The following is a 25,605-nucleotide window of genomic DNA, read 5'->3' as shown; positions in this document are numbered from 1 at the left end:
CGGCGCGGGTCCCGCCGACTCCAAGCCCGCCTCGGACCAGCCTCGGCGCGGGAGGGGGCGCGGCGCCGGGCCGGTTTCCACGACAACCGAGCCCCCGCCCCCCGCCGCCTTCCGTCTCCGCCCCTCCCCCGCGCCCACGCTGTGGCCCGCGCCGCGCCGCCGGGAAGAGCCGGGTGGGCCGCGCGCCCTCACCCCTCAGCGCCTGGTGCATGCCTCCGATGCCGCTGTACAACTCCAGGACGCGCAGGGGCTCCATGCCCTCGCCGCCGCCGCCGCCGCCGCCGCCGCCGCCGCCGCCGCCGCCGCCGCCGCCGCCTGGGCGCTGGGCCTGCCCGCTCCCGTCCGCTCCCGTCCGCTCCTCCCTCCGCCGGCCCCGCGCCCTCGCCTCTGGTTCCGCCGCTTTTCCGTTCCGCCCCTCCCGCCGCTCGGGCTCAGAGCGCCTCCGACAGCGCGCGCCCCCCCTGCCCGGGGGGCTGGCCGGGGTCAGCGAGGGGACAACGGGCACCTAACAATGCGGGCTTCCCAGGGCCTGGCGAGCAGCCTGATTGGGCTCCTCCTTCCTCCTCGAGTGCATTCAGGGACCCTGGAAGCAAAAACGAGTCGGAAGCTCAGGAGAGCGGCACAATCCACCTTTGGCGCCAAGTGAATGGACGCGGGCTGGAATCCAGAGCCAGTCGTCTTGCAGGCACACGGCTCCTCCGTCTCGTGGAAGCCTTACGTGCGAGCGGCGAGCACGCAGCACGCGCCGGGTGGGGTGCGGTGCCGGGGCGTCGGGGCTACGGAGACAGACGTCGGCCTTCTCCGGGAGCCAGGGCGAGGAGGGGGAGGGGCAGGGGCAGGGGCAGGGGGAGGACCAGCGCAGGGCACGCGTGCCTGCCCGTGACCCGGGCCACCGCGCTGTAGCTCGAGCGGTCCCGCACCCACGATCCACCGTTAATAGAACGTCGGAGCCCTCAAGCCCCTCCACGTGCGAGGCCTTTGCTTCTCCAGGATGCTCCAGCCACAGGCTGGACCACAGAGTAAAAAAAGGGCCATGTGCACGCGAGGAAACATCTCATTGTGCGGCGTCGGGTTGTTCCCTTTACCCCCCACATGTTAACTTTTGTTCGGAAAAATCCGGGAGTACCCCTGGTCGTGAGTGAAGAACTGGTCTGTTAGAAACTTTCCATGTGTGCTCAATGTAATACTATAAATAAAAGGCTACCCCATCTGAATTATGGATCTGATCCATTTTGGTGTTTCCTATGAAGTTTTTTTTTTTTTTTTTTCATTGTCAATGTGTCCCGGCTTTTCAATGTTTTGTTTTTATTGGCCACTTACGTTGGATAAGAAAGGTGGCAGAAAGAGAACAGAATCTAAGCCCTGGGGGCCTTGCGGATAACTGGCTGTGTGACTTTGCACTGACCTGTCAAATAAAAGGGAACAAAGAAGGAGATATGATTGCTTGAGAGCCCTACAGCTCTTAAGATTCTATAGCAGAAGAGTTTCTGCAAAATCGGTCCTGATTTAGCCACGTTAATTATCTGCTAAAATTGGTATTCTCTACATTTTTGTAAATCTGCTTTAAGCAAATGTACTCTCAAACCAACTCAATTTCTAGAAGTCACATACTAATACATATATAATGCATTTTCTAGTATTTATTACAGAATATTAGTACAATAAATATATCAGTACATATAAAGGGAGCTATAGAGTCACAGTGATGTATATACAGTCAACCAATAGAGTAAATAAACCTATAATCTGTTTAGAATTAGTACTATAAAAATAAATACGACCAAGGATCTCACCCTGAAGTGGGGGGGGGGGGGGGAGAGAGACAGCCCAAAAATATGTGGAAGAGTTCATGGAAAATACCAATTTCCTAAGAGAAAGGGACACAGATCCCCATCCCCACACAGTTCATGCTGATACTTTAAGGGCCTTCACAATATGGCCCCAGGCTTATTCGTGAACTGTTTCCTCCTTTCTTCAGCTCTGCTGCAAGCTGCATTTGATCAGCACTCCCCAAACATCTTTCGTGTCTAGGTTTCCCTGTTTACATACCTCGCTCACATTCTTTACGTTGCCCAGAAATCCTCGCCTTCTCCCAGACTGACCCAGTGGAACCTTCCTACTAGACTCCCACGCTAGAGACCCCGACTTGTTTGATTCCCTGATCCATGCCCTGCCAGTCTTCTGAAATACAGATCCACCTGTTCCTGTCACGAAATCCTTTCAGCTCTTCCCAGCCTTTTACCTTATATACCACATTATCTCTTTGCGTAGTAGTTCTTTTGTAAGGCTTATCACATGTGAGAATCACTTCAAGAATGAAATTTTCTCCATAATCATAATGTATGACCATCTCCATGGGAGCATCTATAGACATAAGGCCCTGCCCCTGGATGAGGTATACATCCGCTTCCAAACCCTGGCACAAATTGCATGATTTGGAGGTGCCATAATCAGGAGTAGTTGAGGTGGAAGGTAGGATGGGCACATACAGAGAACATGAAGATACATATTGATTACTCTTTGCCAAAGTGAATCCCAAATGTTCATACAGCTTTCTAATCCTACAGTTTTCCAAAAAGTTATCTTCAATGCCATGTCCAGTAGAGCTTATATTCCAATCACAGATAATGCAGTTTTTGCAAATACACTTTTAGGATATTCCATGTATTTTCCCTCAAAACACAGAAAATGCACTTGTAAAGAAGCACAAAATGCCAGTTAGTACCTGGCACATATGAAGCATATCAGAAATAATTAAGGAACACAATATAACTCTAAGGGTATACTAAGTAATAATAGCATAGCTCAATGATTTCACAGCTCCTTATATAACTTGAAATCTGATGATATTTTATTCTTCCTCTCCTGCCTGTCATGTCACTGATCATTAATATCTTACAGAACTAAACAAAGTCTGCCAAATGTTTAAAATACTTTTGGCAATCATCTTTGAGTTTCCATGATCCAGGCCATTCTTTATTCCCCAGTGAAACGTGATGTGGATTCTTACATACGCTTGCTGAAGGAAGAGAATACCCTGTTTATGCAAATTTGAGTAGCGAATAAATTACATTCTGGTTTCACACAGAAAAAGAAAGGTCTTTATGAATCGCACGGAAAATAAAAAAGTAGTCATATGGGAATAAATTGGCAATAAACGTCCTCAAGAGAGGAAATTATATTCAGAAGAAATTTGAATCAGAAAGGCCCTGAGAGTTCATCTATCACTTGTGAGCTCCCACTTAACTCAAGAAGGCCTTTTAACCACATCAGGCACAGCATCAGGCCTCGGTTAGGATATGCTCCTGGGCACAGCATGCTTCCCAGAGTGAGGTGTTTGTGATGAAGAGCTTGAATTAGTAGAGAATCCTTCTCTACAGTGCCCTAAAATCCAGCTCCTTTTAGATTTGCCCTCTGCATTGATTTTGAGGAACTGTCCCTCTTGAATAATGAATTTCACTGTAATTAAAACTGCAAGCCTGAGAGCCAAAGAGTGTGAATGGGAACTATATATTGGCTGCTTTCCAGCTATGTGACTTTGGGAAAGTCACTTACCCTCTCTGAGCCTGAGCACACATCTAAAATGTGTAAAAATGGGACATGTGGTTGCTATGAGGATTGAGTGAGAATTTAAAGCACTTAGTCTGATACCTGGCACAATATAAAGGAATCTTTAATAAACAGTATCCATCTAATTCCTAAGTGATGCATTCTCAGTCCCTTCAAGTGTGTCCAGCAGCATTATTCTGACCCCTGGAATTTCTCATGCTCCTTGGAGATGCTGGTGTCAGGAGCCATCACTAAACGCCGGGCCCTAGACAAGCTCAGGTCAGCATGCTACAGAGTGGTACTTACAGCCACAGACTTCTAAGGGCCCGAGAAGAGTTTGTGATAGGAGTCCAGGAGTGGCCTGGGTTGGGAGTAGTATGTATGAGGTGGCATATCTGCAAGCCATAGGCTTGACTCGGGGGTACTGAGCCCAGGAGCATTAGCAGTAAGAGAATAGACAGTAGCACACATAGAAACACAGCACCCTCCACCCCAGGACTCCCACAAAGACCATGGTAGCGCGAAAGTGGAATCTACAGGTGTGGCAATCTTAGGGAAAACTTGTTAATGACCTCACCCAGAACGCACCGGATGCCTGAGTTGCTGAGACAAGGGGTGGAGTAAGGTGAAACCTATTAAAACCATCCCATCACTCATTGACTCTTCTCTGTGCCATACACTGAAGAAATGTTTAATTTAAAATGGTTTTATGGGGCGCCTGGGTGGCTCAGTGGTTGAGCATCTCCCTTCGGCTCAGGGCGTGATCCTGGGGCTCTGGGATCGAGTCCTGAATCACATTCCCTGCAGGGAGCCTGCTTCTCCCTCTGCCTATGTCTCTACCCCTCCCTCTGTGTCTCTCATGAATAAATAAATAAAAATAAAATCTTTAAAAATAAAAAATGAAGAAATAAAGTGGTTTTATATGTAAGAATCTGTAACCTAAACCATTAAAGTGCCAATAATAAAGAACAACCAGCTTGGGAATCCCTGGGTGGCTCAGCTGTTAGCGCCGCCTTTGGCCCAGGGCCTGATCCTGGAGTCCTAGGATCGAGGCCCACATCAGGCTCCCTGCATGGAGCCTGCTTCTCCTTCTACCTGTGTCTCTGCCTCTCTCTCTCTCTCTCTCTCTCTCATGAATAAATAAATGAAATCTTAAAAAAAAAAAAATAACTTAATGCCTTCTGGTCCCTGAACATAAGAATATTTTACCAATTCTATTGATTCCCCAGAGCTACATTATCCAATGGGAAACCACCAGCCATATCAGCTGATTTAAGTTTAAATTAGCTTAATTAACATAGAAATTATCATACTCGGAACACTGATTTTAAATAAATGCCCTAAAGACAGAGAGTAAAAGGAACTCACAGAAAAGCAAAATTGTAGCCAAACATTTCAAATCTTCCTCTGGTGTCCGGTCACCTTGTTCACAGACTGTCACAAAAGAAAAGACGCAGGAAACAGCAGGGATGTTCTATTAATGACAAGACAAACCTCCAAGAGAAAAAGAACAGATGGAAAATGATGAACTTCACAAGGTCTTGAAGGAATAATACTTTTGTGAAGTATATTCTAGTAACTTCCGATTGTAAATATTATCCTACACTTACCTCAGAAGAAGAAAAAGAATAAATGCTTTAAGAAAAAGAACTAGAATCATGAGGAATTTTTTTTTAAGATTTTATTTATTTATTCATGAGAGACATAGAGATAGAGAGGCAGAGACACAGGCAGAGGGAGAAGCAGGCTCCATGCAGGGAGCCTGACACGGGACTTCATTCCAGGACCCTGGGATCACAAGCTGAGCCAAAGGCAGATGCCCAACCATTGAGCCGCCCAAATGCCCTAAGGAAATTATAGATTTTTCTGCTGTAAAGCATAGAAACCATGCAGTTTACCTTATAGCTTGCCATCCTGAAGTACTCAGTCACAGATTTTGACACTGATTTTTCTTTCAGATAATTATTTCTGAAATTTCTACTTTAAAAAGTGCTGCGCAGTAAATTTTTGCAGATTAGATTTTAGTTAGAGAGAGTGGCGTTGCCTGTCTTTAAAACTGCTCTCCTACACCCATGGAAATTTAGAGCTGGAAGAAATCTTAAGGACTGTTTCTCAGTGTTTTTCCAACTATTTTTAGATACAGAACCTTTTCTTCAAACAAAATCTCATCTAGACTCAGGGGTGAGGGTGAGGTAGAGTGGAGGCGCGCACACACACACAGATGCTCTGTTGCTGAAGCATGGATAGTAGGGGGCCCAGAAGCACACCAGATCATCTCCCCTGCCCTCACTCACCGCGGTAGCTGCCTTGAAGTGACCCCAGGTGATACTGATTTCACCAATCTTAGTTTGACAGGTGAAGACACGGAGATTCAAAAAGATGAGAGAGGTAACTTGCCCAAGCCCCCAGCTAGATGAAAACAGGAGATTTTTATTCGGGTGTCCTCCAAAGGTCTTTCCAGGGCCGGCTAGACCATAATTTGGAAGAGAAGATGCTTAGTAGGCTCAGCTGTCCTCTGCACCCAGATGGAAAACCGAGAGTCCAAACTAAAGCAGCCCTGGTTTCTAGAATACATTGCTTCCTCAGAACAGGTTGGCCTGAGGAATGAAGGCAATTTTTGAGCTCTAGGAAGGTCACCTGAGCTGCTACAGCAACGCATTTTGTAAACGTTAGACAAAGAGGTTAACTCTGCTTCACAAAAGAGAGACAGCCTCCAAGACTCATTATTAAAACTTATAACAGAGTCTCAGCCCAGTAACTCCTACAAAGACACCTTAACGCAATTCAAGGAACATAAAAGTCCTGAGAATAAATGAGTCCAATGAATCTAATACTTTCTTCATCTATGAAACAAGGGTAATATTTGCTAGTAACGTAACTGTATTTAATCAATAATTAATTGACACATATATATAAAGAGAAAAAGAGACAGACAGAAACTCAGTGATGTGCCTAGAACAATAAATACTGGTTTCCTCCCCTATCTGAATAACTCATAACAGAAGATAGAATCCATCCTTTTACATCCAATTACATAACAGAGAATTATTTTCCTGGTATGCTTTCAAAAAGGGTATATTACCAAGAGACTAATTTGCATATTCTCTAACAAGATGTCTTTCCTTATTGTTTTCTATACCAGCCTTCATATTTCAGGTGGGAAAACAAGACCCAGGATGGGAATAGAGGAGATAAAAATGATAAAGAGCTGTGATTATTTTGCTCCTTTTCTCTGCTAATTCACCAAACATTCAGAACTATCTGAGGTAACCAAATCTCCCTAACCAGATCCAGGAAGGCCAGGAAGAGGGAAACGTGTGTTCACACACACACATAACACACATGCTCCATAAAACCCTTCATTCTTCTTCGCTGCCTTTTTTTTTTTTTTTTAATTGTTCTAGTTGTCAGTACTGACAAACTAAAATTCAGAGAAAAATCAAATAAAAGGATTTCTCACCCTACCCTTGCTCGTCAGGTACTAGTCTAGATACCAACAATATCACTTAGGATCATTCTCATAGGATCCAATGGTGATAAAAATAACCGAAATGCAATAGCATTATTATTAGGTCTATTCACTGCAAAATAAAACAACACAACTTTGTGTTTATTTAAAATTGTTTAAATCTTTCAAAGTCACTTCAGTAAATATTATACAACACAAGTACCACTTACCCCCTAAACTTTCTGTTTGCACTGGGAATGCCCCAAAGGCACGAACCCAGCTATTACAGAGTTACTAACTCCTGAAGATTGAGACGGAGTCTTTCATTTCCATCTAAGGTAATCACTCTAAAGTTAAAATATAGTACGAATCTCAAAGGGATTTGTTCTATGTTTGGTCATTCAGAGAATACAGAATGACCAAAATAGACTATATTTCAGTGAGTGGCAAAGTATGTTTTAATAAAGTATGTTCTAGTAATAGTATCAATCATAAATGATAACGTAGGCCTGTAAATTTCAAAGAACTAAAAAAAAAATTCAAAGAACTTTACGAATGTTTAAAATGCTCATAAATCCATTAGGCCCTATCAGTTTTTCTCTTTTAATATTCAGGGTTTATTTTTGTTTTGTCATTTTTTTTTACGAAGAATCAAAAGGAGAAAATTCTGTGATTGGCTGATTGTCACATAAACATTACTCCCCAGGTGAACAAGTTTATTTACAAGTCACAGAAGCACTCTTTTAAGAGAAGAGAAATCAGGAGATAGCACCAATTAAAAAAATCTGGAAGATATCAAAGAATAAATGGAAGAAGAGAGCTGGTATATATTTTGAAGGGGAAAAATCACATTAGGAGTTAAAAATCATTCTGGTTAGGAAAGAATGTCAAGAATCTGCATTGCCTATCTTTTTTTATTCCTTTTACTGTAGGGCTCACTCCAAGAATAGGGTGGGAAAAGAATGCAACCAAGGGCAGTATTTACATCTCCTTGTCAATTCACGGTTTGAAAACGCAAAACCTTCAGATTGCGGTTCCATCATATTACTTGTTCCCTACAGAAGTGAGACATTGTTATTTGGAGTGAGAAAAAATATTTGGAAAACTACTTTTTTGATTATTACCAAAAGTGAAAGAGACCTAATAAACATAACATCAGAAATGCCCAGAGTACGGAAAGCCCAATCCAACTGTAAGAGGACCATTCTTTCTCTTTCACTACTAATAAGATATTTACGCCCATCACACATAATCTGGAAAACAAGAAAATGTATTTTAAAAGAAAATTTTAGAAACTATAAGAGATAACTATGGCTAAATTTTAGTATTTGTCTCTACAGACTTTGCACCAATTCTATTTTACCAAAATCATACTCTTATTGCATCTGTGTTCTCATCTAACATTTTATCACAACCAGTTCAGTATTTCTGTCAGAGGGATATATCATCTTTTTCCATGACATCTTTATTTTTTATTTTTTTTCTGAATGTTTTAAATAATGCATTCTAGGGGAATCCCTGGGTGGCTCAGTGGTTTGGCGCCTGCCTTTGGCCCAGGGCACGATTCTGGAGTCCGGGGATTGAGTCCCGCGTGGGGCTCCCAGCATGGAGCCTGCTTCTCCCTCCTCCTGTGTCTCTGCCTCTCTCTCTCTCTCTATGTCTGTCATAAATAAATAAATAAACATTTTAAATAAATAAATAAATAAATAAATAAATAAATAAATAAATAAAGCATTCGAATTCAGAGGGGTAAAGCAAATTACAAAAGTAAAAAAAAAAAAGATACATCTTCTAAAAAAGCCTTGATTCCACCTTATACCTAAAAATCAGCCACTTTTAACTGTTTGCTGCATATCTTTTCTGCCTTGTTTCTGTAGTACCTAAACAACCATAATTTCTTTTCCTAGTCTCTCAGTATCTTCTACTTAAGAAGATCTAGTTTTTTCCTACGTGAACAGTGCAATGAAATTATTACACATAAATATTCAAATGCTCTGATGTTCTCATTAGCTGGAGCCTAGAAAGGGGGGTTATACTAGGTAAAAGACATAATTATTACCTAAGTTTTTGATGCATTTCCAAAACAATTACGAGCCCATCAGCAGTGGCTGAGAACACTCACCTGCTATATCTTCATGAGCAAGTGCTGTCATTTTAAACCTTTACCAATCTTATGGCCCCCAAAATTAGTGTGCTATTTTTATTTTCCTTTTTTTACTAACACAAGGATGAATTATCACAAGTTTGTAGGACATCTGTAATTTTTTCTTTTGTCAGTTATTTGTCATATTTGTCCTTTTGCTACTGGGATACTTTGAGCTGCTGACTGTATGACCACAATTTTATTTTTGTTGCCATAAAGCTGTCAACCATGTGTGTTGTAAAAACACTTCCCAGTTCATCAGTTTCCACTGGATTTAGTTTATAATATTTTATGACGCAAACGTATTTATTTTCTGCAGTCAAGTATACATAGTTTTCTTTTGTGATTTATCCAATGTCTTTTTAAGGCCAGGAAGTCCTATACTTAGAAAAAAAATGAGTTAAATTCACCTGTATGTTCTTATTTTCCTTTAAATTTCATTTAAAAAATCTATTTTGGGGATCCCTGGGTGGCGCAGCGGTTTGGCACCTGCCTTTGGCCCAGGGCGCGATCCTGGACACCCGGGATCGAGTCCCACATCGGGCTCCCGGTGCATGGAGCCTGCTTCTCCCTCTGCCTTTGTCTCTGCCTCTCCCTCTCTCTCTCTCTTTCTGTGACTATCATAAATAAATAAAAAAAATTATTTAAAAAATCTATTTTGATACAGTATGCAAGGTGAGGTTTTAGACGCAAAATTTCCCCAAAATACCAAGTTTCCCCGTCCACAGTGGTTTGTAATACTTCCTCTTTCACACATTATATTCTAAGTTAGTATCATCCCCATGGGGGCTAGCCCTTCTTGGGATACAGCTGCTATTCCTGCGGGCACCACACTCGCAAATACTGGAATTTTGTAATACATTTTCACACTTACTAGGAACCTCCAGAATTCCCCTTCTTTGGCACACATTTCTTAGCTATTCCTTCCTGTTCTAAGCTCGTTTTGATATCTGCCCCAGATTTGGTACCAGCCACTCTCTCAGCTTCTTTTACTGAAAGAATGGCAGCGATCAGAACCCCAGCACTAGAGGAGCAGGTCAGATGTTCCACACAACTTCTAGCATTAGGGAGTGTGATACCAGGGGCAGTCTAGACTCTTTCAGGTTTAGAGAGGAGCTTTTTAAAAGTTGCAAGTTCATCCTGATGCTATGAATTTATGTTTGTTTTTTTTTAAAGTAAGTTCTTAAGTAAGCAACCCAAGATCAAGAGTTGCAAGCTCTTCTGACTGAGCCAACCATGTGCCCCTCAATGCTTCCAAATCTTTAAACCTTGCTAAAACACATATACACACACACTTTGCTATGTCTACAGTACTGCTCATTGTACATTTCCCTCCTCTCCAGACCTCCTTCCACATTACCATCCTTGCATCCACCCACTTTGATACACCATGCAGTGTGTTGCCACACTCGATCCTGTTTAAATTACGGTGTTGTACAAAATTTAGAAGCGCCTTTCCTTTCTTTCCTTTTTGACACTTGCCTCCATATCCTCAAACTGGCTCAAAGTTGACAGGTCCAGATATTCTTCCCAAGTGTCATCATCTCCTCTGAGCACATCCCCAGATATCTGGAAAGAAAAGGAAAGAAAGAGACAAGGAGAACAGAGAAGACAAAATCAAAAGACAGGAAAGAAAAGGACACTACAATATAAGGCACCTGGTCTTCCCAATGTTGTTCTCATATACTTAAAAAGTCATCAAATAAAAAGTAGTTCAATATTAAAAAATAAAATATTGGGCAGCCCGGGTGGCTTAGCAGTTTAGCGCTGCCTCCAGCCCAGGGCCTGATCCTGGAGACCCTGGATTGAGTCCCACATCAGGCTCCCTGCACGGAGCCTGCTTCTCCCTCTGCCTCTCTCTCTCTCATGAATAAATAAATAAAACCTTAAAATAAATAAATAAAATAAAATATTCCTCTTGTTTTTCACAACTAGGAACCAACATATAGGCCTTGCTTTATTCTTTAATTCAGATTAGTGCATGTTTTATTATGATGACGATTTATTTTTAACCATGGGAAATTTTAGTACAAAACTCTAATATTTTAGAAGTCCTTTGGGTGGATAGATGCATAGATGGGCATTTAGTCATTATCTCAAGGTTTCCCTCTCATGCCAATCAAGCATATTTGAAAAAAATAACCAAATTGATATTAAGAGTTATTAGACAAATATACCTACATGTCCAATTTTCATATTCACAGCAATTTTTCAAAGGACCATAAAATATCCACAATAGTACCTAGTATCTACAAAAACACCAAAAAGGGAGGCTTCGACTTGGCATTCCAAGTCCAAGTCCGGGATCCCTGGGTGGCGCAGTGGTTTAGCGCCTGCCTTTGGCCCAGGGCGCGATCCTGGAGACCCGGGATCGAATCTCACATCGGGCTCCCGGTGCATGGAGCCTGCTTCTCCCTCTGCCTATGTCTCTGCCTCTCTCTCTCTGTGACTACCATAAATAAATTAAAAAAAAAAAAAAAAAAAAAACCAAGTCCAAGTCCATATTCTTAGTGTACTTAGACAGCTACTTCCAGAACTACCACGAGGCAGTCACAGACATTTTGGGTCTGAGTTCAGAGCTGCATCTACTTTGTACAGATGCATCCATTTATGAGCTTTCACACTAGAAAACATTATGTCTGAAATAAAAAATAATATTTAAACATAATATATAACATTTTGTTTATCTCAAGATGAGTTTACTTAAATATAAGTGGGAGTTTAGGATCACATTACAACTGATAAAAGTTAACATTTTTCTAAATTTGCACACCATTTAAAAAAATTTTTTTAAAGATTTTATTTATTTGAGAGAGAGCACAAGCAGGGGAGGACTTACATAATCACAAAATAAATAAAATGATAAACAAAATGATGATGATGATGGTGGTGATAACAGCTACCACTTTCATTTCATACTGCTTACTATATGTCAAGTACAGTTCCTAGTCCCTTATATATAAAAACGTGTTAAATACATGAATTAACAGATTAATAGTAAGCATGTATCAAGTTTTAATTTAATTTTATTTATTTATTTGAAAGAGAGCTCAAGAGCATGAGCAGGGGAAGGGGCATAAGAGGAGGGAGAAGCAGGCTCCCTCATGAGCAGGGAGCCTGATGCAGGGCTCAATCCCAGAACCCCGGGATCATGACCTGAGCCAAAGGCAGACGCTTAACTGACTGAACCACCCATGTGCCTCTGAACATCATTTTTAAACACATTTTAGGGATACCTAAAAGGAGCAGGTTAGATGTTCCACACAACTTCAGGGAGCCTGCTTCTCCCTCTGCCTGTGTCTATGCCTCTCTCTCTGTATTTCATGGGAATAAATTTTTAAAATCTTTAAAAATAAATAAAGAAATAAATAATGAACACATTTTAGCTCCCAAAAAATAACATTAAGTCAGCTATGACAATGTAAGCTAGGAATAATGTAAGTCAGTCACTTTAAAAAAAAAAAAAGGCGGCCAATGAGAAAAAGACTAAATATGAACATCTTAAAAAAAAAAAAATCTGGGCACCCCGGGTGGCTCAGCAGTTTAGCGCCGCCTTCAGCTCAGGGTGTGATCCTGGAGGCCTGGGATCAAGTCCCACATCAGGCTCTCTACATGGAGCCTGCTTCTCCCTTTGCCTGTGTCTCTCTCTCTCTCTCTCTCTCTCTCTCTCTCTCCTCTCTGTGTATTCTCATGAATAAATAAATAAATAAATCTTTTAAAAAAAAGATTTTTAAAAAATCGCTCACATTGAAAGCTTTACTTTGGGATTACTTTGGGATTTGGCCATTCATGAGGGTCAAACGTTGACCCTCCAGCATGGACAAACCATGTTTTTCCCTGGCAGTGCCAGCAACTTTGGGATGATGGTCTGAGAGGTCAGGGCATTCCCAAAGTGATCCTTCCCCCTTTTACCTTTGATAGGAATAAGTTTCAAGTAAAGTAGCAAACTGTAGAAATCACATTCCAAAGTGAATGCAAATATAATACAAAGTTTTCAAAGGCAAACTTCCAGAAAGAGTTATATAACTCCAACAACCATCTATCTACCCATGTTGAAGGCATAAAAGAGTTGGAGATTACAGACGAGGAAAGTTTCTCTTTTTTTAAAGATTTGTTTTATTTTATATAGAGAGAAAGCACAATCACTTTCAAGAGCACTAGATGAGGAGGGGTAGAGGGAGAGAGGAAGCAGGCTCCCCACTGAGTGGGGAGCCCAACGCGGGGCTCCATCTCATGACCTTGAGATCATGACCTGAATTGAAACCAAGCGATGGACGCTTAACCAACTGAGCCACTCAGGCACCCAGAAGAGGAAAGTTTTTTGGTGAAAGTTGCCAGTGTGCTATGTGGATTGACCTTTCCCCCAGGTCTATGGAGCTGTTTGCTACTCTTCTCAGGCCCAACGCAAACAGCTTCAAAGGACCATCCTGGGAGTTTAAAACTGTAACCCATCCTCTATCTTCTGAGTCCCAGAAGATAACGTATTTCCCTCGGACCAGATCTGAGCCATACAAGGGAGAGCTTGCTGTTTTACTTTTTATTTTTTAAATATCTTATTCATTTATGTGACAGAGAGAGAGGACACAAGCAGGGGGAGCAGTGGCAGGCAGAGGGAGAGGGAGAAGCAGGATCCCCACTGAGCAGGGAGCACTACAGGGGGCTGATCCCAGGACCCCGGGATCATGACCTGAGCCCAAGGCAGATGCTTCACTGACTGAGCCACCCAGGTGCCCCATCTCACTGTTTTATTTTTATTTATTTATTTTTTTTTACCGTGGTCTAAGAAGCATTATCTTTATTTCTAAATTTTATGTAAACTCAACTAATTGACATTTAATGTATTATTGGTTTCCGAAGTAGACATCGGTGATTCATACGTCTCATATGACACCCAGTGCTCATTACATCATGTGCGCCCCTTAATGCCCATCACCGAGGTACCACATTCCTCCACCCACTTCCCTCCAGCAACCCTCAGTTTGTTTCCTATGATTACGAGTCTCTTGTGGTTTGTCTCCCTCTCTGATTTCTTCTTGTTTTATTAAGAATTGTTTTTATTGAATTGAAATTCACATAACAGGGACGTCTGGGTGGCTCAGCAGTTGAGCGTCTGCCTTCGGCTCAGGCCATGATCCCAGTCCCGGAATCGAGTCCCACATCACCTTCACCGCAGGGAGCCTCCGTCTCCCTCTGCCCATGTCTCTGCCTCTCTCTCTCCCTGTGTGTCCCTCATAAGTAAATAAATAAAATATTTTTTGAAAAAGAGTACCACTCACTGGCATTAAGTAAATCTGCAGTATTGTGAAAACGTCACCTCTACCTTCTTAACAAAACATTTTCATGAGTTCTTTTTTTTTTTTTCATGAGTTCTAAAGGAAATCTTTTTTTTTTTTTTTTTTTAAGGAAATCTTATACCCATTCACTCCTCACTCCCACCTGCCCCCAAACCCTGGCAACCACAAATCTACTTTCTGATTTTATGGGCTGGCTTATTTTGAATATTCATATGAATGGAATCACACAATATATAACCTTTTGTATCTGGCTATCATGTGCAGAATAATGATTGTATTATTTTTTAAGGATTCTATTTATTTATTCGAGAGAGGCAGAGATATAGTAAGAGAGAGAAGCAGGCTCCCCACGGGGAGCCAGCTCACTGTTTTAGATTCTGTGGGAGGATGAGCCCCTGGAATGAAGTATAGAGTATACTTCTAGCAAAAAGAAGCAAAGAGTATACTTCTGAATGACTTCTAGGGGCTGTGGAAGACCAAATACAACTGCATTTCTGCATGCTAAGGGCTCTTTGAGAGAGACATCCCAATGGTGATAAGTCTCCAAAGATGCACCTGCTTAGAAAAAGGGGCCAGTTTTAAGCATATGCCAAATGGAGAAATGTAAGCTCTAGATCACAACAGTACTTGTCAAGAAAGAAGTTTTTATCTTTCTCATCTCTTCTCAATGAGCTCTAACCCTGAAGCAGCAAGAGACCTGTTAGCAAGGTGGGAAAGGGGGAGGAGAAACACTTAGTAAAGAGAGATCTAGCACACCCATTTCCTTGCATCCAGCACACTCAAGCCTAGAGAGGGAAGACGTGTACCTTTAAAGCAAGATTGAAACTTTGACTAGGTAGACATGCAGATTATAAATCACTACAATTAATTCTCTCTATTAAAAACAATCAGAGAATTGTTTGTTTGATTTAATGAGAGTGACCAGGAAAGTCATGGGACCTGCTGAATTTTAATTTGCAAAATTATCAGGCCATTTCATAAGCTGCCCCCTTGTCGTTTTATTTTCTCTATATTGCCCTTGACTTTTCAGAAACATTGCCCTTCTTCATGCTATGCTTTAATAATGGTAACAACAGGGGTGCTTGGGTGGCTCAGTGGTTGAGCGTCTGCCTTCAGCTCAGGGCATGATCCCAGGGTCCCGGGATCGAGTCCCATATCAGGATCCCTTCATGGAGCCCGCTTCTCCCTCTGCCTCTGTCTCTGCTTCTCTCTCTGTGTGTGTCTCTCATGAATAAATAAATAAAATCTTTTTAAAAAGTAATGATAACAACACTAGCAAACCATATTATTTTTGAGTGCTTACCCTGGTGCCCCACTACTATCTATTTTATATACATTTCTCACTTCGTCTTCATATACCTCTATATTCTTAATACCTCGTTTTTATATATAAGGAAACTGAGGCTTATTCATAATTTGGGAATTACCCAGGGCAGCCTGACTCCAGAATCTGTCATCTTTCCCCAAAAGAATGAGTGAAATGTAGCCTCTCAGTTCAAAGGACAAAAAACATCAGGCTTGCTTTCTTTAATAAAACATATGTGCATCTCCCTCATTTTATGACAAAATGAAAACATTCCACCAGATGAGAATTAGTAGAAAAGTAAACATAGCTATTTTTTGTAATCATAAAATCTGCTGACATACACACTTATTCTGAAGTCCTGGATGTCATTATGTCAACAATCACGAAGCTTCCTCAACAAAGACATAAAATAACAACAATCCTAACAACAATATCCGAAATGTGTAATCTTTGACTTTGATAAGCTGCATTTTCATATTTTTTTAAAGATTTTATTTATTTATTTATTCATAACAGATAAAGAGAGGCAGAGACACAGGCGAGGGAGAAGCAGGCTCCATGCAGGGAGCCCGACGTGGGACTCGATCCTGGGTCTCCAGGATCACGCCTTGGGCTGAAGGTGGCACTAAACCGCTGGGCCACGGGGGCTGCCCTGCATTTTCATATTTTAATCTAATTTTATTCTCATAGCAATCCTGAGTAGGTATCATTAATGCTGCATTTTTGTTGAGGAAACTAAGATGAAAAGCTTTGAAAAACCGTGATTGACTTCACATAAAAAACTAATAGATGGGGTGCCTGGGGGATTCAGTGGTTGAGCATCTGCCTTCGGCTCAGGTCATGATCCCAGGGTCCTAGGATCCTGAATCCTGCATCAGCCTCGCCGTGGGGAACCTGCTTCTCCCTCTGCCTGTGTCTCTGCCTCTATGTGTGTGTGTGTGTGTGTCTCATGAACAAATAAAATCTTTTTAAAAAAGCAAACTAATAGATGACACGGCCAGGACTAAAGGGAGTATATGTCAAAGGAAAGTTGAAATATCAACCCATTTTTGTATCACCTCCTAAATCCCTCTTTACTGTCAATATCTGTATTAATCATTCTTCATCCTTAGGCTTCACATTTTTCGGTCATCAAATCACTTCACAAATCCTCATATATCCTGAATCTCTGACTTCATTCTGATGAGATCATGTGTGGCAAGTAACAACGAATATGGTTTTCAGATGCAGAAATGGGGGCCCCAAGGTCCAAATGAGTTGGTGAAGCCAATGAACCACTAGAATCTTATAGGATTTTCCAAACTTGAGTTGAATGTATGTTCTAATACAGAAAGGCATGCCTTTCCTCAAGTGAGATTATTTGAGACTTTCAGAACCATGCCAATGTTCACAGGACCCTAGTCATCCGGATTGCCCTTCTCTGAGAAAGCAAAAGTTCTTGCAGGGAATCAGTCCGCCTAATTAAATTACAGGCCTTTTATTTTTTGAATTCTAAAGCTAAAACATTCTTTTCTATCTGTTTTTCATTTCCTCATAAACAGACTCATAAATGTCCCCACTCTCCAAACACTATATTTTTCATACTCTTCATGGCCACGGATACTAATAATTCACTAGCATAGGGGTTCTCAGACTTCAGCACTCCTCAGAATCATCTGGAAGTCTTATTAAAAACCAGATTCTTGGGCCTCTGCTCCAGAGTTCTGACTCAGTCAATCTGGGGTAGGAACTGAGAGCGTTTCCAACAAACACCAGGTGATGTTAATGTTGCTGGTCTGGGTACCACACTTTGAGAACCACTGGGCTAGCACGTCTCCCATAGCCCCTTAAAGGGAGCCCACAGAAAAGGGCTCAGCCTGCTAAGGCTCATGGATCGCACAAATGGTGCTCCACGCCCTGGCCTCACACTGAAGGCTTCTATCTGGAGGGGAAAAAAAAAATCGTTGTCATGACTCATTGTCTTTTTCAAGCTTTTCCAGCCACAAAATTAAAACCAGAAGAGGGACAAATTAAAAGCAAAATGAAAACAGTTAAATTTTAAGACTTACAGACTTTCTGGAGTTAGAACAAAAGATATAAAGATGATCCAGGTGAGCCCTATGCTGACCACACTAAAAGTTGGCATCTCAAAGGTTACTAGGCAAACCCAGAGCCTCCGTAACCAACCTCGAAAGCCCAATCACATGGGCTTGGCTCCCAGGTTTCCTTTTCAATAGTAAATTCCTCCATAATTCTCCAAACACATTATTATTGGCCTACAACTCTTTGTATTAACTCCCTTCTTCTACAACTTCTCTACTATTGTTTAACACAGCAAAATATCAATTATTGATACTGTTCCAACATCCAGCAGGTAGATGGATAATCTGAAGAGAGAAGCTGGCAAAAGAATTTCCTTCGGGTTTCTTTATTTCTGTTATTATCATCTCCAGTCAGCTCTCCATGGAGATTTTAATCCCATTTTTCTTCTCCTTGGGGAAAACTAAAGCATTTTAGGTTACAGTGTAAAATACTTTAGTGTGACCAGTATTTTCAATAGCAGTGTCACATCAAATAATAATAAGTAACTGACAAGAAATGTTAATATAAGATATAACATTTTTGCTTAGAAAATATGCTTAGTTCTACATTTAATATAGCAATATAGTGCAAGAACTACTGACCTTTTACTCTGATCACCATGAGTCCATTAAATTTCAAAACATGGGCCAGCCAGTGAATAATATGCTACTAAGTGATAAACTCGTGCCATCCAAATGTAGCTTTTTCTGTCCAGTCCAAAGAAAAAGGAAAACAGAAGCACAATGGTAAGGTCACTAAATACACAGATTTTGAAAGAAGTCGTTCTGTATGAGCATGAGTCACCAAAACTACTTCCTTAGTGATAAAAGTTGCCTAAGTAACCCAGATGCCTTCCTATGCTAAGAAGTACATGGGCCGTGTGTTCAGTTTCAAACCCACTAGTCATTTCCTTTACTTAATTGCTAACTGCTCTTCCCGGCTGCATTTTGGGGCCTGTGTTTTATGCAGTAACCCAGCAACTAGTTATTATGCTATATTTTATCAGGGAGAGCAAAACAGTAGACTTCACATTTCCATGAATATCAGAGTAAAAGTCACCAAGGCACTGTGACTTTGCGGTGGGGTGGGGAGTACATTATGAAAGCTACTAAACTAGATCTTGATGTGGCGTCATGAAGACACAAGACTTAGAGACAAAAAAAAGACTTAGCAAAGGAGAAAAGTAGATTAGCTTGCCCCTCTGAGTGCAAGGAAGGTGCTTCTTCATTTCTTTGTCCTTAGTGCACAACTGAGAGCCTGGCACACATTAGGACTCAAAATACATTGACTGAAGAGGATCACTGGTTCTCTTCAGAATAATCCAATCTACTAAGTAATTGGGCCACTACTAAGTTAGGATTTCATTGGGCTTTTTAACACTTCTGAGCATTCTTTTCCCCTTGGATCTACAACGGGACTGTGATATTTGTTACTCTTGCCCTCGTACATGTGTGAAGGATGCTCTATGTTAAAACAGAGCTGGTGCTGATGAGCATTACTTGGAAGAATCTGATATGCAAAAGCAGTGAGATTATTACTGCCCAAGAGATTTTTTAACTGGGTAGTAAGCTTATATGTATCCTTAGTAACACTGTTTAGTTTGGCCTTGAGAATCTTGGCTGTCATATAACTCACGGAATCTCTCATATCACAAAACTCTCCCATAATTTTTGGCCCGGGGAATGGTTAGTACCCTAAACGTTAATAAATCTCCCTAAAACTCAAACTAATAGAGAACGAGGAGAAGATGTTCTTTACAGAGGCTCTGTGTTCCAAAAATTTGGTTCATTTCTTTTCCACTAGCAAACGTGGTTGAGGATTTTCATTCATGTCATTTTATGCAGGAGTTATACACTATCACTACCAAATCATCTTGGTGGATTGAGTCAGAATTAAGAAATGAGATCTCTACAGAAAAACCCTAAAAATGTCCACCAGCATCTTGATGATTCATCAAGGGCACCAAATTCTCTGAATCAAAATGGGTCCTATTGCTGCATCAGAACAGGGCGGGGGAGACAATTCAAAGAGATAGACAGATACCATGATAAGAATGCCAAGGAGACTTGGGGATGTCACCAACAGTGGTACAAGTATACCACAACATGTAAGGTACCACTGTACAGTGAAGTTTAGAGTGTGGGACGTGGAGCTGGAAGTTCTGGGTTCAAATCCCAGATCGGCCACACCCTGGCTACGTGAGCTTGAGTAAGTTACTTAACTTATCTGTGTCTCAGTTCCTTCATATGCATAATAGGGGTGTTGTGAGGATTAAGTAAGTTAACACATGGCAAATACGTGAACACTGGGCATACAGTAGGCACTCAATATATGCAAGGTCTCATTATGATTACCATTAGCTTTCCTGTGGGGTCCAGACTCCAATTTTAGTAATGATATCATGGTATGCCTGGTTACCATTATCATTGTTTAGAGCTCACAAATCGTGGACTGTGAAAACCAACCCAGAGTCAGCAAAACAAAAACCCTGATCTTGACATGCGAATCTCTCTGCACTGCATTCTGCTCACACGTGTCTAAACTCCTAAAGTTCTGGAGATGACAGATGAATACATTACAGTCGTGTATCAGAACAATTTTTTATAATTTATGAAAACATATTTAATTTATATTAAGCTCAAGTTCCATAATATTTTTGTAGTGACTCCATATAACCATATGATTCACATTAGAGGGCATATTTCTAGTGCTTAGCTAATTAGAAATACAAAATCTTTCTCGGTATTTTAGAAATCACTGCAGTAGAATTATGGAGAGGGCTGCCAATCCCCTTATTCTGCTACAGTTAACTCAAAATAGTCTTTCTTAGTCACTTCTCATAATTTTAATGAATTTTCTTAATCTTTTGCCTTGTATTATCATTATGCCATCTCATATTTGCTCCCACTTGCATTTGGGTTATTTTGATTTATGTGTTTATGGTTTTTCTGATATTTTGTCTTTTCATTTTCATTTCTAACCTCTACAGATCATAATGATCTTTGTCAGCAGCATACATAAGGTCAAAGTTTGGTGGGGAATAAATCCTGAGTTTATCACACATATCCAAAAATAAACGTAATATTCAAGGTTCTGAAAAAAAAATCATTCTCACTGGCTAAATGAACATGATATACCAGAGCTAAAACATCTCCACAGTTTTTGAAAGATTGGTTAATTCATTAATCAGTTTTTTTTTAAATCAGTTTTGAGATAAGTGGGAGAGATCTCTTTTATTTGTCCCAAATATACAGGAAAAATATTATGGCTATATGTAATAATCAATGTATTTCCATTCCAACTTTACAGGTTGCCATAAAGAAAAATCAGAATTTTTATAAATTTCTTCAGTTCTTTAAAAGAAAACTGTGTTATTATGCCATTATTTTCATTAGATCCATTACTGAAATATCTCCTGAAAGAACTGGCACCACTCAGGAATTAGGGGATCTCCTCAAAATAGGCAGAGTCAATTCCCAGGATGTCAATACCCTTGGAGAAATTTTCTGGCAGTAGCATGATCTTCTCTATCCTGAAAATCAGTAAAAGCATTATAGGGCACAAGTAAATACCTGCTTGTTTTCTTGTGGCAATCTCACTTGGTCAATAACTAAACTCTGAGTGTCATTTAGGTCACTTTCAAATAAGGTATAGTTTTTATACCTGAGCTGGTTTCATTTTCTGTTTTGCATCCAGTAAACCAATACTGAAAATCTAGTTTCACATCTGTCTAACATCAACTTGAATTTTTCTGAAGTAGGTTTTTCCTCCATATGTTAATTAACATCTTTTTTTCCCCTCCTACGTACTGATCACCTTCTCTTTCCTTCGTCGTCGTACACTGTACATTAGATTTCGATGAAATTATAAATATTAGTAGCTCTCCGGGAAACTATGATCCGCTTTATTTTCCCCAAAAAAGCTCCAAAGAGAGTTCTAGGAATTCATCTTTAAGCTTTTTCTCTGAACTTTAGGAACTGTTCTAGAAGATACTGAAGAAGTCCCCAATTTTACACCAACTGTGAAAATGAGACCAACATAAGGCAATTGATATTAATTCCTGTGAATGGGCTGGAAGCGCCATAAAAGGTAGAACTGCATGATCCAACTTACACCTCGCCTACCTCATGAGGTTTCACTCTATGTAGACTACAGAAGGGAAGATACTTCCAGGTAAGAGGATTTGAATGAATTCCCTTTCACCTCAAATTAATTTCCTCCCTTAATATTTCCTTCCTTGTACACCACATCCAAACTCTCAGTTCCTATCCAGAAAGCTCTGAGCTGTTTGTTTGACTTGCTTGTCTCCTGAGTTCACGACCTGTAACAATCATCCCCCTGTGCCATCCCTGGAGCCCCCAAGGGCGGGCTCTGTTTACCATTCACCTGATCTATGGCAAACAGCCCTCAAATCCAGTTCCTCAATCCATCCCCCACAATATGCCACAACAGTCTTCCTAAAGAACAGCCACAAGCATGTCTTTCTCCCAGTCACAAGTGGCAGTGAATTCCCACTGCCCACCACAGTAAGTATAAACTCCTCTCTCTGGCATTTCGTCCTCCAACGCATGATCCCATATTAGCATTGGATTCCCTACAACTGCTCCACAATCCAGCCATACTGGGATTCCTGCTATTCCCTAAATGCTCCCACCCCCGCACAACCTGCCGTCCATGCAATTTTTGCTTAGACTGTTTCATCAGTTTTGAACCTTCTTTCTTTATCAAGCTATAAAAACTGTACCCATTCTTCGAGTACCACCTTTTCTAAATATATTTTCTAGTCTCCCCCAAGAGGATATGATCATTTTTCCATCTAAACCCACTAGTATTTCATTCATATCTCTGTCAGAGCACTCGCCACATTCCGGTCTGTAGTACAGCTCTTTCTGTGGTTCCTGATCTTTTTTACAAGGCTGGGAGCTCCCCAGAGGTGGGAACATTTTCTTCCTTACCTGAGTTAACAAGCATTGCAGGCACTACAGGAAAGGAGGACACCTATCTGTTGAATGGACTATGAGAAAAGGGAAATGGGGTGTATTCCTGGAACAGAGAAAAGCTTAGGATCTCCCTGAAATTGCTATCTGGTGAGGAGCAGTGGGAAGGATGGATGTGCATATGTGGCCTGGTTTTCAAAGGCCATTGTTTAGTGCCATGAGCATCAACCTCTTTGGCAGTGAAACTTGTTTCCTTCACCATCTTTATTACAAATTTAATTCCTTCTTTTGTTCCTTTACCTGAGTATTGTCTCTCTGTATCATGTATATACACACACATCTCAGGTCTACATTCCAAGAGTTCACTCCCTCCAGTGTCTACAGGAGTCCAAGAGTTCACTCCCTCCAGTGTCTACAGGAGTTCCTGGCATATGGTAAAGAGTCAATACATGTATTTTGAGCCAGTGAATGAAATTTGTGGATCATAATGCCCTATAGAGATTAAATGCAGTCCTATGTAAAGTGACTGGCACAAAGCTTGAACATATTAGCACTAGAAATATTAGCCTCCTCCCTCCCTTCTTCCCTTCCTTCCTTCTTCTATGAATTACTCATGCATCGATCCACACATTCAACAAACGTGCCAGGTTTTTCTAGGCACCTGAATATAGGATAGTGAACAAGAGAGGAAAAAAAAATCCCTGCACTCATGGAGCTTACATTCTTTTTTGTCTTTATGGAAGTTACATCCTAATGAAAGAATGAATGATTCACTTTGGATCTTCAGGGAGTCTTAAGAATGGAGTTATTAAGAAGAAGAGGTTGTAGCTCAAAGACAGACATGTTGGTGGAGGCGAGGAGAGCCTGGGGGAAGGACATCAACTCCACTACAGCAGGGCTGAGGCACAAAATGGCTTGGGTGAGTGGCAACAAAATCGAGGAGTGGAAACAGGAAACGATGGGCCAGGATGGCCCTTGGATCTAAGTGACCTAAGAGTAAGAAGTGGCCACGATGATGAAGGTTTATAATCATAGTAGTGCACTGGTTGCTCTGAACAGACAGGGAAGTTAGGAGGGGAAGTCACTGAGGTTGGCAGCTTTTAGAGGAGGAGATGAGCTACGTCCAATTTTGGAGATGATACCTTTGAAGAGAGGAAAGAAATCTAGGTAAAAATGTTTAACTCCCAAAGTAAGGATTTAGGGAGGAAGTGAAAACCAAACCCCGGGATCCCTGAGTGGCTCTGTTGGTTAAGCATCTGCCTTCGTCTCAGGTCATGATCCTGGGGTCCTGGGACCAAGCCCCGCATCAGGCTCCCTGCAGAGCGGGGACCCTGCTTCTCTCTTTCCTTCTGCCCCTCCCCCTGCTTGTGCTCTCTCTCTCTCTCAAGTAAATAAATAAAATCTTAAAAAAATAAAAAATAAACCCCCTTTGTATCTACTATGAATCACTGTTACATCCTCTGAATAACATAAAACATGATCAAGTCCATTCAGAGTCTGCTCCTTCACAGCATCAACCAATAATGAACCAGTCTCTTCAGTTCCTGGAACACAGTAGGGCCCTAAATAACATTTGTGAATTGAATTGGTTGATAGTAAGCAAAATTTCGTCATCAAGGAAGGCGAAAGAAAAGTGCATTCAGAGTCAGAAAATCCTCAACTGAAAATCTTGCCCCTTTCCTCCCCCCGCCCTAGTCATAAGACTATGAGCAAATTGTTAGCCCATATCAGACCCCTTAGCTGTAAAATGAACAATTAAATGTGCCTTGCAAGATGCTATGAGAGCACTAAGTAAAATGCATGCAAACCGGGGCACTTGGGTGGCACAGTGGGTGAGCATCTGCCTTCGGCGCAGGTCATGATCTGGGGGTCCTGGGATCGAGTCCAGCATCGGGCTCCCTGCAGGAGCCTGCTTCTCCCTCTGCCTACGTCTCTGCCTCTCTGTATGTCTCTCATGAATAAATAAATAAAATGTTTTTTAAAAAACGCATGCAAACTTCCTGTCACCCAGTAGGCACAAGCATTAAAGCACTTACGATACGAGAGATTATTATTCTCTTTATTCCCACGTCTTCTAGGTATTGCCATGTTTCTCACATCTCACTTTATCCACCTTCTCATTTCTCACATTCCACCCAGGCGATCCTGCTAGAAGCTGTCCTCTTGCTGTGGCCTCCTGCCAGCCAGCATTCCTAAAGCCCCCACAGGCCACTAAGCTCCTCTGCACATGGCTGGCTGGTCCGTCAGCTCAAATCACCCCATTCAACTGACATCACCACAGCTTGCAAATTCCAAAATCACTGTTAGGACTTTAGATTTGGTAATGTTTATGCCTGGCCTACAAGTTGTACCGCTGTGGCCTTACTCATACACAATCTGCACCATGCGGTGTTTGAAGGGGCTTCATAATCCAGCATTTAAAAATTCCTCTGAGATAGATTTTCATAGCACTCAAAAAAGGAAATATGAAAACCAAGAAAGCTCATGTCTACACACTGTTTACTTCTAAAAGGTAACTAAGAACGCGAGGCAGAGACAGAGCAGGATTAGTGATGCCACTCAGAGGTGTCAGTTCAGGCACAGTGATTTCCCACACGGATGACTACCGCCCGTTGGCTGGGGCGCTGTGCTAGGCACATGTATCTCTGAATGAAATGAAGTTCATTCTGCCCAAAGTCTCTTGCATTCTACACGAAGGAGTTAAAGGTGTTTTTGTAACCCCCAGTTCTCTACGCTGTACAGTCCACTCCTAGCTAGGGCAATTTCTAATAGGAAGGACACACTGGCTACTGAATCTGTGTGTGTGTGTGTGTGCATGCGCATGCACTATATGGCAAGTGCTATGAATGGAAAGTTTGTGCCCCATC

The 25,605-nt window shown here is 41.4% G+C and overlaps 1 protein-coding gene and 1 long non-coding RNA gene across 6 annotated transcripts in view; one reads left to right on the top strand and one right to left on the bottom strand.

The window, feature by feature from the left end:
- Positions 1–5,030, bottom strand: part of TRDMT1 (tRNA aspartic acid methyltransferase 1) — a 61,434-nt gene extending 56,404 nt beyond the window's left edge. For 2 of the 5 annotated variants that reach the window (XR_003136169.3, XM_025445551.3), the window contains exons 1-2: positions 317–377; positions 193–277 (exon numbers count right to left, since the gene is read on the bottom strand). Coding sequence is in view for 1 of the 5 variants with exons in the window: in XM_025445551.3 (XP_025301336.1) it covers positions 193–256 (64 nt within the window). In the remaining 4 variants the exon portion in view is untranslated. Of the gene's footprint in view, positions 1–192; positions 278–316; positions 378–630; positions 775–4,917 lie in introns of those variants that run through there. The other 3 variants (XM_049097318.1, XM_025445553.3, XM_025445552.3) reach the window with 3 other exon arrangements.
- LOC112658817 (uncharacterized) overlaps positions 1–24,117 on the top strand; it is a 113,274-nt gene extending 89,157 nt beyond the window's left edge. Inside the window, exon 4 of the long non-coding RNA XR_007403964.1 lies at positions 21,776–24,117. This is a non-coding gene — a long non-coding RNA (uncharacterized LOC112658817). The remainder of the gene's footprint in view (positions 1–21,775) is intronic.
- The last annotated feature ends 1,488 nt before the right edge of the window (positions 24,118–25,605 follow it).

Source organism: Canis lupus, chromosome 2 (genome assembly GCF_003254725.2).
Source record: "Canis lupus dingo isolate Sandy chromosome 2, ASM325472v2, whole genome shotgun sequence".
Classification (NCBI taxonomy): Eukaryota; Metazoa; Chordata; class Mammalia; order Carnivora; family Canidae; genus Canis; species Canis lupus.
This window is presented reverse-complemented; position numbering and strand designations above follow the sequence as displayed.